This window comes from Pteropus vampyrus, unplaced genomic scaffold, assembly GCF_000151845.1.
Source record: "Pteropus vampyrus isolate Shadow unplaced genomic scaffold, Pvam_2.0 Scaffold387, whole genome shotgun sequence".
Classification (NCBI taxonomy): Eukaryota; Metazoa; Chordata; class Mammalia; order Chiroptera; family Pteropodidae; genus Pteropus; species Pteropus vampyrus.
The window spans coordinates 3,096,501-3,109,659 of record NW_011889168.1 but is presented as its reverse complement, the minus strand read 5'-3'; the positions used below and the strand labels follow the sequence as shown (position 1 = coordinate 3,109,659).

Sequence of the window (13,159 nt, the reverse complement as noted above, 5' to 3'; positions counted from 1 at the left end):
TTTATGAGGACAATTACCCTGATATCAAAGCACAACAAGGACACTACCAAGAAAATTACAGGCCAATATCCCCAACGAACATAAATGTAAAAATTCTCAACAAAATACTAACAAACTGAATTCAACAGCACATTAAAAGTATCATACACAATGATTAAGTGTGATTTATCCCTGGGATGTAAGGATGGTCTAACATAAACAAATCAATAAATGTGATACACTACATTTAAAAAAATGAAAAATAAAAATCATGTGATCATCTCAATAGATGCAGAAAAACTACTTGACAAAATCCAACATCCTTTCATGATAAAAACTCTCAACAAATTAGATATAGATAGAATGTACGTCAACGTCATAAAGACCATATACAACAAGCCCACAGATAACATCATACTCAATAGCAAAAAAGCCAGAAGCTTTTTCTCTAAGATCTGGGTCAAAGCAAGGATGTACACTCTTACCACTTTTGTTCAACACAGCACTGGAAGTCCTAGCCAGAGCAGTTGGGCAAGAAAAAGTAACAAAAGGCATCCAAATCAGATAGGAAGAAGTAAAATAGTAAAATTGTCTTTGCAGATGACATGACCTTATATATAGAAAACCCTAAAGACTCTACCAAAAATTTTTTTTAAATAAATTCACTAAAGTTGCAGGATATAAAATTAACATACAAAATCCAGTTGCATTTCTATATACCAACAACAAACTAGCCAAAAAAATTTAAGAAAACAATCCCATTATAATAGCATTAAGAACAGTAAAATACTTAGGAATAAACTTAAGAAGGTGAAGATCTGTACACTGAAAACTAAAAAAAAAAAAACATTGATGAAAGAAATCGAAGAAGATACAAGTAAATGGAAAGGTATCTGTGTTCATGGACTAGAAGAATTAATATTGTTAAAATGTCTGTACTGCTGAAGATGGTGTACAGATTCAGGGCAATCTCTATCATAATTCCAATGATATTTTTCACAGAAAAAGAAAAAAAATCCTAAAATTCGTATGGGACTTAAGCGATCTTGAACAAAAAGGACAAAGCTGGAGGCATCACATTTCCTGATTTCAGATTATATTGCAAAGGTGTAGTCATCAAAATAGTATGGTATTGGCATAAAAACAGACATACACTCCACTGGAACAGAATAGGGACCCTAGAAATAAACCCTTGCACATAGAGTCAACTAATCTCCGACCAAGGTGCCAAGAAAACACAATGGGGAAAGGACAGTCTCTTTAATAAATGGTGTTGAGAAAACTCAATATCCACATAAAAAAATGAAACTGGACCCCGTCTTACGCCACTCACAAAAATTAGCTCTAAATGGATTAAAGATTTAAATGTAAGACCTGAAACCATAAAACTCCTAGAAGAATACAGAAGAAAGCTCCTTGACAATGGAAAGCTCTTGACAATGATTTTTTGAATTTGATAGCAAAAGCACAGGCAACAAAAGTAAAAATAATATAAGTGGGAATACGTCAAAATAAAAATTTCTGCACAGCAAAGGACATCTTCAACAAAATGAAAAGGCAACCTATAGAATGGGAAAAATATTTGCAAACCATATATCTGATAAGGAATTAATATCAAAAATGTATAACTCCTACAACTCATTAGCAGAAAAACAACCCAATTAAAATATGGGAAAAATACCTGAACAGACAGTTTTTCAAACAAGACACACATGGCCAACAGGTACATGGAAAGATACGCAACATCACTAATCACCAGGGAAATGCAAATGGAAACCACAATGAGATACCACCTAACACCTATTAGTATGGTTATTATCAAAGTCAAAAGATAACAAGTGTTAGGAGGATGTAGAGAAAAAGGAACCCTTATATAATGTTGGTGGGATTGCAAATTGGTAGAGCCATTATGGAAGACAATATGGAGGTTCCTCAAAAAATTAAAAATAGAACTACCATACAATCTGGCAATCCCACCTCTGGGTATATATCCAAAGGAAATAATATCACTATCTCAGAAAGATATCTGCACTCCCATGTTCATAGCAGCATTACTCACAGTAGTGAAGATATGGAAACAACTTAAGTATCAGTCAATGCATGAATGGATAAAGAAAATGAGTGTGTGTGTGCGTGCGTGTGTGTGTATGTGTGTGTGTATAATGGAATATTAGTCAGCCTTAAAAATGAAGGAAATTCTGCTATTCGGGGCAACACGGATGAACCTGGAGGACATTACGCTAAATGGAAAAGCCAGATACAGAATGACAAATACTGCATAATCTCACTTATATGTGGAATCTATGAAAGTCAAACTCATGGTAACAGAGAGTAGAATGGTGGTTGTGCCAGGGGCTGGGGTGTGGGGGAAATGGAGAGATGTTGATTAAAGGACAGACTTTCAGTTATAAGATGACTAAGTTCTGGAAATCTAATGTACAATATGGTAATTATAGTTAATTATACTCTATTGTATACAGGACATTTTCTAATAGAGTAAATCTCAAGTGTTCTCAACACACATACATAATGCTAACCATGTGAGGTGATGGAGTTGTTAATTAGCTTGATTATGGTAATTATTTTACAATTCATACATGTATCTAAACATTTCATTGTATACCTTAAATATATACAATTTTTATTTGTCAATTATACTTCAGTAAAGCTGGGGGGAGAAATTGATTCATTGAAGAGTAACAGGAGTGATCTCTAAAGTCTCATCTGAATGTAAATTTTAGTGACTTTGAGATTTTCACTTTTTTAGTTTGGAGCAGAAAAACTAAGAAGAATGTAACCAGGTATAACATGTCTGAAGAATTAGATGAGGAAGGTGCCCATGATTCTATAGCTCTATAGATGATCGAACAAGAAAAAGTGGGCTTTCGCTACATCAGAGGAGTTCAGCTGGACATGAATAACACCGACAGGCTGGCAAGAGGGAGTGTGGTACCTCCTTCCCTGAACTAGCCTGGAAATAGGATAGATGGACTTCCAATTTAAGATGAGAGGCTCAGCATACACATATACCTCTCTTCTCCCCCACCCCCACCCCCCCGGCTCATTGAAATCATATAGGAGATATTTTTGACTACTTGAAAGACCAAAGGTAGAGGGAATTATAACAAATTATAGTTCAAGACAAAAGTGAGTCTTCATCCAGTTTATCCAGTTGATTTATTAAAGAATGTTGTTAGAACAGCTAAAACAGGTACTTCCTGTATCAACAGATCAGCTGGTAGCTGTTAATTTTCTCTTCAGGCCATAGCTCTCTAAAGAAAGTAGAGATGCTGACTGGGGAGGGCTTAGTAGAGAAACACATCTTGAGGCCACCAAAAATTTTCACCCTAGAGTAAACCACCTCTCCACTTTGGCATGGTAGAAATCCCCACCTGCCTGGTGAACTGAGAAACTGAGTAAAGACATGAGGGTGTGGGTGCCAAAGTAATTAAACAATTCCAAATATTTTTAAATTTTTCTAATAAGATTATTAGAGTTGAGACGCTTTTCAAGTCATGATTTAAGAACAGGTTATTAGAAAAAAAGGAGCAATCAAACAAGAAGAAACTCTTGGAAATTAAAAATAAAGTTTCTGAAATTAACCAAAACCCATAATACATGATTTAATTACATGGTAAAGCCCAAATTGTTGATCTGGAAGATAAAGTTGAGAGAAAAAAATCTCTAAGAATTTGAGCAAAAGTTAGAGATGTGTAAGAGAAGAGTTTCAAGATATGTAGGTTAGACCCAGATGATCCATAATTATTTAGTAAGATCCAAAAGGAGAAGATAGAGACAATGGAGGAAAAGTAGTACGAAAGAAATAATAGAAGAAAAAAATCTCTTAACTAAGGAAATCTCAACTTGTCTACAGAGGGTAAGGGTCTATCTAGTGTGACCAGGATGAATGGATATATTATAATATTCCATAATTATAGGAGGAAAAATAGGACTCTTCAAGGCTTACAAAGAGAAAAACTGGAAGCCTGCAAACGACAAGAATCAGACATGGCATCAACAAAATTGAATATTAAAATACCATATGCATTTTCAGAGGTGTAGGTTGAAAAAAGAAAATCTGAGCCTAGAATTCTACACCCAAACTGTTAATCAAAAATGAGCAAAAATATAAAAAAAAAGGAGGGTGGCTTTCGGGCATGCAAGAATTCAGAAAGTGCAGGCTAGAACAAGGGGAAAAAGCAGCATAAGGATTAAACAAAACAAAATCCAACTAAGTGGCTAATGTTGAAGAAACAGTGATTTTTTATAACTCAGAAGAAGTGAACAAGATCAAAAAGAGATTAAAAATAGACCCTTTATTTAGCAAGACACTCAATGTTCTGAATAACGAAGTTTAAATGACATTGTATTACATTTCCTTTAATAGTGTTCTAACCACTCTACTTGGTTACAGTAAATAATATTCATATAATAAGATTATTACAAATGCTGCTTATTGGTTTTTAACATTTAGACTCAAACAATAGATGAAGCATAGAATATTTACTTATAGTTATAAAACAGAATGCAAATTTTATATATCTGCTGTATAAAATTAATTATAATAAAAATTAGATAAGCAAAATTGAAAAGAAGAGGGAAGAGTATAAATTAATTAAATTTGCCATCCTTCATAGGAGGAAGTTAAAAATCCTCCTCTGACTAAAGTTTATAAATCAAGAAATAGGAGAAATATGTATTCTATAGAGTTGTAATGGTAATTACCAGAACTACTGAGTGGGAGACAGACTTGATGTTTCATTTTTGCCCTTCCAACACTCTGAATATTTAAAAATCTATATATGAATGCTTTTCCTCTTTTAAAGAAGTTGTTAGGAACCCTTCTGTATTTGGGGTAGAATACCGTCATGCATTTTCAGAGTTGTAGGTTGAAAAAAGAAAATCTGAGCCTAGAATTCTACACCCAAATTGTTAATCAAAAATGAGCAAAAAGAAAAAAAAGGAGGGTGGCTTTCTGGCATGCAAGAATTCAGAAAGAAAGATCTTGTCTTTGAACTGCCTGAGGCAGCAAACTGAAAGGTAGCCTCTGGGTTCCCATGTGACTCTTGTATTAGTCATTCTACAAATCCAGTTGTCAGCTTCTGAGTTAAAAACACATATAACTGATAGACCTGTAGGGGCTGTTCCCAGGAACAGTGTTAGAGGACAGCAGTCAATGAGGGCTCATTCTGTTTGTAAAGACTTCCAGCAGAGCCCACACATCCTACTTTGTTGAGTAATTCCCATCTAGAAGTATGCCCCAGTGTCTCCCTTTCATCCCCTCCTTCCTATAGAGAAGCTTTTCCTTTCTTGTGATTCTCTAAATGAAGACAGGAAGTGATGGTGTTTGGAGTAGTCATCTTCTTGGGTACAGATGTCTGTGACATATTCTCACCTTCCTTCAAAGTCTCTTGGCCGTTCCTGCATTTGAGGTAGCCATGGGAGTCCACCTTTTCCATATTGCTTAGGCTATGGATATCAGAAATGGTCCTGGCTCTATTTTAATGTGACATGTGCTTCATGGTGCTTCCAACACAGGGCTATACATTTGGCAGCACAAATAACCACATACTGACAAACCCTGAGCTCTCCACATAACAGTTGACCTTTATGTTAGAGTAGTGGTCTCAACCGATGGTGAGTTTGCTTCTAAGGACATTTGGCAATATCTAGAGACATTTTTTTTGGTCACACCTGGGGGAGGATTGGGGGTGCTACTGGCATTTAGTGGGTAGAGGCCAGGGATACTGCTTCAATATAGAGGAGTCCCCTACAACAAAGAATGATCTGGCCCAAAATGTTAATAATGTCAAGGTTGGGAAACTTTGTGTTGGAGAGTCTGGGAGAGAGGCAGCAGGTAGTGAAGAATAGTCCTGTGTGAAAAGTTGGGAGATTTAAGTCTGAGTGAATTTAGTGAAATCATTTCACCTCATCAAGTCTCAGTTTCCTTTTTTTGTAGCAGCCCCAGGTTACCCCTGAGGTCCTGTCCAATTCGACCATTTTCTATAATGTGATCTCTGAACAAGAGTAGTTTAACAAGAACCCTTACAAAGAACCCAGGGTGAAGGGGACCCAGGGGCTGCAACGTCTCCACTCTAGGTAAACTATTTCCTGTTTCCAAGACATGAGCTGATTGTGTGTCAAGAGCTGGAATGCCGATTGAAACCAAAATTCTCATTCAACGTAACAAAGGAGAAGGGTGTTCTAATTAATTATTCTTTGTAACTGAAAATTGAGAATCGCCAACCTGAGAGTTAACAGTTAACACTTAAGGCTGATGGGGGCCTAGTTTAATATTTGATTTAGACTGTTGCAGACTACAAATACAGGCATAACTTGGAGATATTGTGGGTTCGGTTCAAGACTACCACAGCAAAACAAGTTATTTCAATAAAGTGACTTGTAATCTTTTTGTTGGTGGAGGGCCTGGCCTTCAGTTTGTAAAAAATGCAACATCTGTGAAGTACACTAAGCGAAGCACAGCAAAATTAGATATGCCTGTGTTTTCTGTATTTTACTGGTAAATGGGGTAAGAGACCTTTTGTGGGTAGAATGTCAGGTGATTTACTCGTTGGAATTTCTAAACACAATTTGTCAGGTGTGTATTTTCTTTGCAGATATTTTTCCTTAACTCTCTTTTTAAAGTTACTTGAAGCCCATCCTCACACACAGTGGCCCCCCATTAACCACCACTCTCCCAGCCTGGTGTGGCTTGCTCGCTCACTGTCTGACCAGTCCCCAGGTGTATGACGTAAGTAAAGCATATCAGGGCTACGTTCCTGTTCAGCCTCCAAATTAACAGATTTCACTTCTCCAATAAAATCATTACAAATGGCCAACTTACATATGCTTAATACATTTTGCACAGCAACAGAGAAACCTTTTATTAGAGTTATAGGGTTCCCAAACATCAGCAGCTATGGTGTAGTAGAAAGAACAATGGATTTGGAATCAGTACAACTAGATCGATAGATTAAAAAGTTAGTTTTATAATTTCCCATCCTGCTAATAGTTTATTTAATAAAAACTGTCACTTTTCTGAATGTTGAATAGTTTGCTCAGTTTGGACCTCTGTCTAAAGTGACAGATTGAGCCATTTGGATATTTTTTTTTTTTTATAATTAGAGACAAAGGGCACTGACCTGGCATTGCCACTTGTCCCACTATTGAAGCTCCGACTGATTGCACCCTTCAGTCTTATGTTTCATTGGGTTTATGTGTTTCTTTGCCTTCTAGCTCTAGTCTTTTAAACAGTTTCTAAAAGTTTTCATCTTAATTAGATTTTATAAGTGTCACTTTTCATGTTTATGTAGTAGTAAAAGAACTAACCCACTATTAAAACTATAAAAACCTTATCTAATCTGAAGCTTACCAACTATTCTCTTGCTCAGTGATTAAGGGCATCTGGACTAGTTGAATTCAGCATAAACTCAATAAACTTCCAGGCACTTAAGTTGAAAGTCCCTCACCAGTTCGAGAGTCTACTCAAGGTTTGCTTCCTGGGGTAATGTTTGGGCTATGGACTTCCCACAGCCGTACAAGATGGGGTGACTTGGGCTACAAGCAAAAATCACTCTCCATACTGCTGCTGCTGCTTTGGGACTGGGGTCCTGACCAGGGTCTCAGTCAGCTCCAGATATAGTGAGGTCTGCTGCTGAGAGAGTGGGAGCAAAGAGTCTTTGAAACTTAACTGAGGAACCCAAAGGTGAGAGTGTAAGGGCTCCCTGTGGAGTTAAGTTTTGGGTGAGAGTCTCAGGCTGGTTCACTCTCATGGCTGTTTGACACACTGTTGTGTGGTCCTCACTTATCAGGTATAGGGCATCTGAACTTCACTAAGTTTATCTGGGAAATATCTAAGATGTTCATTTTTTACCATTTCCATGAACTCCAAACCACTTAGGTTTAATAACAACTTAGAAAACAGTATTCTTCCACTTATGAAAATAACCCTGGTTATTTAAAATGCACATGTTCCCACAACACACTTCTTTGCAGGGTTATTTTGCTGCATTTTCATAGCCTGCAATGAACAGCTAGTTATATAATTATACAAACATTTAGCTTAACCAAACTTTTGTTGATCTTGTCATCTACAGTTTGAGGGAGTGGATTGCTTTCATCATTTGTATATAACATTCATTAAGCTATGACTTAGAAATCCCTCTCCACTGGATTTTACTATATCCTTGTTTCTGAATGACTTTTCCTTGGGTACTATTTGTTTGGGCTCATGAATTTCATAATGAAATGGGTCAACAGCCAGTCTTGTTTTCTCCTGTCAGTGAATTTTGGTCCCGCTTCCCACTATGAGGGAGCAGAGTGGGCCACACCGGGGCTCCCGTTTAGGGTTCCTCTGTGCTACTGTGTGTGCGTGTTGGGGTGGGGGGATTGGTTACATTTGCACAATTACCCTCATATGCAATTGTTTCAGATTCCTCTCTGTCCCTCCCAGGCTTCAAACCTTGGAAGAGTGAAATACGTGCCAGGAGAGTCTCCCCCTGAAATTTGGGAACTAAGAGCCCTGGGAGAGGTATTTTGACAGAGATGAACAAAATCATTACTTAGCACATGTATAAATGAGAGAAATGGAACGTGCTAAAACAGGGAACATGATGTCATTTGTTGTTAAGAAAACTATTCACAGGGCAGATAATGTTTCAGGACTTTCTCAACACTGATGTAGAGGAGGAAATTGGGGAGTTTGGAGTGAGTTTTAGAATTACACTCTGCCTGACTAAAAGATTCTTGTTTAATTGTACATTTGTACCCTGCCTCATTCCAGTGAGGATTTGAGGCAGCAAGCAAGCAGAGTTGCATATTTGCCTGTCAAAAAAGCCAGAGCATTAGTTAAACGGAGTCACATTATGGAGTTTGGAGAAGTCGATATCACTGACAAATAATGCAGAAAACAAGCATGTGCTTGTTACCGGTAAGGGCACAGAGATGGGCTGGGACAGGAGAAGCAATGCAAGCAGAACCTAGGAGTCCTCCCTAGGTCGGTGCATTTAACAGGCATTCATTTAGCACCTACTGTGATTTAAGTATCCAAGGAAGGGTGCCAAGAAGAGAAGAAGGAAGTCACTGCCCTCCAGTGGTTCCTCATCTAGATGAGGAGTCCAGGCATGGATGCAGGAGAATCTGCCTGTGGTTTTGAGCAGTGTGACTGAGAGGGAACCATGAGGCTGTAAGAGAGGCATGTTTGGGTCCTGCACTGAGGAGTCCCTGTCGTGTAGAGGACAGGATGCAGGACTTCAGATATGCTTTGAAGAGTATATGGGAAATAGGAGAGAAAGCAGTTTTAAAACTGTTTGCTGTTCAAGAAGTTCACACTGTTTGGCAGCCCTACAGTGGTGGAGCAGGGGAGCATACCACCCCTTGTTTTGCTTGTCGAACCCACTGGAGAGTGAAAAGTTCTGACCTCATGCTGCTTCCTGACACTCTCCCTGCTGTCTTTTAGTTTCAAGTAGCTGCCACTTAGCTGGTGCTTGCCTTGTTCAGCTTTGTCTGTTGCTTAGCTTGAGATGGCATGCCAGTTTTCTTCCCAACAGAGTGACTTTTCACATCCTTCGTATGGGTAAAACCAGTCTGGAGGCAGCATAAGTCCATACATGCTTCTAGATGGACAACTTCCGGCAAATTTCACAGAGAACTCCTAGCTCAGATTTTCTGCTCTGTGACATGAGTGTTTGCACCCATCATAGGAGAGGAATGAGGACCAAATGAAAGCTTATGTGATCTTGCTGGCAGGCATGTAACAGATGCTAAAGAAAATGTAACCTCCTTCTCTATCACTTGCTTCATCTACCTGAGGGCTTCGCATCAGGGTTTTTCTGTGTGGCCAGGAAGGAAATCCTAATAATGGGTTGTCTTCTTTCTGTTGCTGACTAGGACAATCAGTAGTTCAAATGTAAACTACGTGGGTTTAGGATGGTTTGTGTAGGTCAGGAAGCGCACCCAGAAGACCTTCCCAGAGAAGAGAGGACTTGAAACCTATTTGCAGGTTTACCCCGTGACCTTACCCCTTCCTTTGTGAGTTGGGAAGCTGAAAATCCAGGTTGATCTCCCTTTCTTCCCTTTTGTCACTAACCTCAAGATGTCAGGCATTTAAAATCAGAGCTGCTTTCTGCTGTTCCAAGTCCTAGCTCAGACAACAGTGCCATACATTGACTTGTACTCTACAGTTCACATCCAGTTAGTACGCTAGAGGCTCAATGTAGGCAAGTTTCATTATCCCCAGTTTCAGATGAGGAGTTGAGGTTGGGGTTGGCTGGAAGTCCAGAAGATTCTAGTCTCCCATTTGTTGTTGTTTGTTGCATTTTTCAGAACCAAGAGCCACTGAGAGAGGAAGACTCTGATTTCATCCTGACTGAGGGTGACCTCACCTTGACCTATGGAGACAGCACAGTGACTGCCAATGGCTCCTCAGGCTCCCACACAGCCTCCACAAGCCTCGAGGGTGGTCGGAAAACAAAGAGCAGCTCTGAGGAAGTACTGGAACAAGATCTAGGAGTGGGAGACCAGAAGATTTCAAGCCGAGGCACTCGCCTAGTGTTCCCCCTGGAAGATAATGCATGACTTCCTCCCAAAACCCTGAAGCAATGGGGTAGGCCCACCAGTGGGGTGAGGCTGGCTGCATGCTCCAGTTGTTTGAAGTGGGACGGTGACTGAATGGAACTAACACTTCTATTTTATTGAGATCTGAAGATATCTTAACATTTAAAATCTAACCTGAGATGCAGATGGTGGGGCTCAAGTGTCTCTAAATCAAGACAAATGCAGACCTATTCCCACTTTTTCACATAGTAGTATGCTGTTTAGATTTAAACAAACAAACAAAAAATAGCATGCTTAGGTGGTCTCTTAATTCATTCATCTGCAGTATCTGAACAAGGTGTGACAGGTGCCGGGGATCCCTCCCAGTAGAGGCTTCATGTCCATACACAGCAGTGCAACTCTTTCCGGCTGTAGTAATATCAAGTGAGGGAGAACAGGCTAGAAGAAAGATCATAAAGTAAGGCAAGTGAAATTGGACCTCCAAGGATTAGGAGAAGCTGGTGTGTTAAATGGGATGGAAAATATGAAAAAATCAATTTGAGTGGAGGCTCCAGCAATGAGGGTTGTGTGGCATCACTTCATCTCAGGATTCCTGACTACTTTTGCTACCTGTGTTTTCTCTAGACTGAAGATTGGAAAATATATCCATGAACATTTTAACATGGGGAAAGAATTTTAATTTCTTCTCTGGCAATCTCCATAAAGAAGTTACTGAAACGTTTAAAACCAAAGGCAAAATAGTGTTATACTGTTGTTTTTTAATTAATGTGAAGGCAGGAGAAACTGTTTGAAAACTGGTGATGATATCACTGCAAAATTCAGTGAGTTCTTAAGGGCTGCCATATGAACTAACTGCCTTGGAAGTGATGAACAGGACTGAGATATCTACTGTGGGTTTAGAAATAACACCAAAATTTGTGGGGTACTTTGATCTAGGGAAGAGAAGGCAGCAAGAAGCCTAAGAGGTAATAGGCTAGTATTCAGAGGGAAGCAATCTCACAGCAATAATAATGATAATAACTGCAAAGAAAACACAAGATAGTGTTTAAAGACTGAATAGAATTCCAAACTTCAGGCTAAGAAATACACGAGATTTTGGTGGCCACCTGAGGAATCAGAGGCAAATCAGTAGAAAGTAAAGCATTATTCAGTCCAGTGGAAGGTTCTGTTTAATATAAGATTAAGAATCCAGATATTTTGACACTGCCATATAGAGAAGGGTCATTTTCTTGGTATCTAAGGAGGCTTGCACCAATGCAATGCATGAGTGTAGTCTGAAAGATAGGTCTTTAGTTTGGGTTCTTTGTGGATGAGCTATTCTACCTGACTACACCTTAGTAGGCAAAATACTGAGTTATGTGGAATGAACTCTTGGAAACCAAGTTTGAGATTCCTCCCGTGTCTCTATGCTTCAGTGCTAGTATATTTGAAAACACAATTTCTAAACAATGCTTTCATTAAATTATGGCAGACAAAATAGTGGCCTGCTCTAGTACACCCAGAATGAAATCAGCCATTTTAACTCACAATTTTAATGGTTAATTTTTAAATAAGACATTTTCTTTTTCAATTAATAATTTGTGTAAACCAGGAAAAATGTATTATTAGGTTGAGCCATATGAACTTGCTGGTATTTGACCATTTAAAAGAAACAAATGACAATTTTATGTGGTTCAATGTAATAGAATTGAATGATTTTTTTCCCCTCTCTATCTATATTTAAGTTCTTTTTTTTTTTTTTTTATGGTCATCCATGGGCTTCGTAAGTTTGGGGGAAACAAGCTAAAAAACTTACCTAACTCCATGAGATTTGGGGTACCAAAGCTACTGAAGAACTTAAGAAAACCTATAATTCACACCTAGAGAAACAGTTTTATTAAAAAGCCCCTGGACAGGAGGTCAGACTGCAGTAGAGAGCAGCAGCTAGGCTTGGCAGAAGGCCAAGACCAAAATTTAGCTAGGGTTGTAGTTATTTGGCTGGATGTTTTTTTATTCAGTGGATCAAAGTAAGTCACTGACCTATGGTAATAATTTTTGATTGCAAGATGTGGAGAATAATGCTGACTTTATCAGAGGTCCTGGAGTATGAAGCCATTCACTGAAATGTTTCCACTCTAGAAGCATTATGCCTATGCTGAGTAGTGAAGTAGGGTGCCACGAAGCCCAACAATCATCAAACTCAAGGCTGACTATCTGTTGCCAATCTGGCATAAACCACGTTGAAACTGCCAAGCGATGGTACATCTAACTAAACAAAGTTCCTTTGAGAGGGTAATCCAAGCCATTTTATAAACATATTTGTTTTGGGTTGGGGATGGGGAATGACAGTTCAGCAGAGTGGGATGTGCTAGAAGAGAGGTTCTCAACCCTGGCTGTATATTAGGATTACCTGGCCCATTTTTAAAAAAATATAAAAACAAGGCCGAACCCTCAGATATCCAGATTGGGTAGATTTGGAGTGGGGCCTGGCTTCCATGCTGTATTTTTGATCCTCAGGGATTCTAATCTGCAGCTAGGGCTGAGAGCATTTAGTCTAGAACTTGCAGTGGACCTTATTTGGAACCTTAAAGAACAGCCTAGCAAATTAAGTTTTTAAAAATTTGTTAGTTATGTGGAATGAACTGAG

The 13,159-nt window shown here is 38.7% G+C and overlaps 1 protein-coding gene across 5 annotated transcripts in view; it reads left to right on the top strand.

The window, feature by feature from the left end:
- SLC9A7 (solute carrier family 9 member A7) overlaps nucleotides 1–12,461 on the top strand; it is a 150,033-nt gene extending 137,572 nt beyond the window's left edge. For 3 of the 5 annotated variants that reach the window (XM_011380042.2, XM_011380041.2, XM_023523251.1), the window contains 3 exons: nucleotides 6,625–6,730; nucleotides 8,432–8,509; nucleotides 10,303–12,461. In XM_011380042.2, coding sequence (XP_011378344.1) covers nucleotides 6,625–6,730; nucleotides 8,432–8,509; nucleotides 10,303–10,554 — 436 coding nt within the window. In that variant the 3' untranslated portion in view covers nucleotides 10,555–12,461. The remainder of the gene's footprint in view (nucleotides 1–6,624; nucleotides 6,731–8,431; nucleotides 8,510–10,302) is intronic. The other 2 variants (XM_011380045.2, XM_011380044.1) reach the window with 2 other exon arrangements.
- Nucleotides 12,462–13,159: the final 698 nt, after the last annotated feature.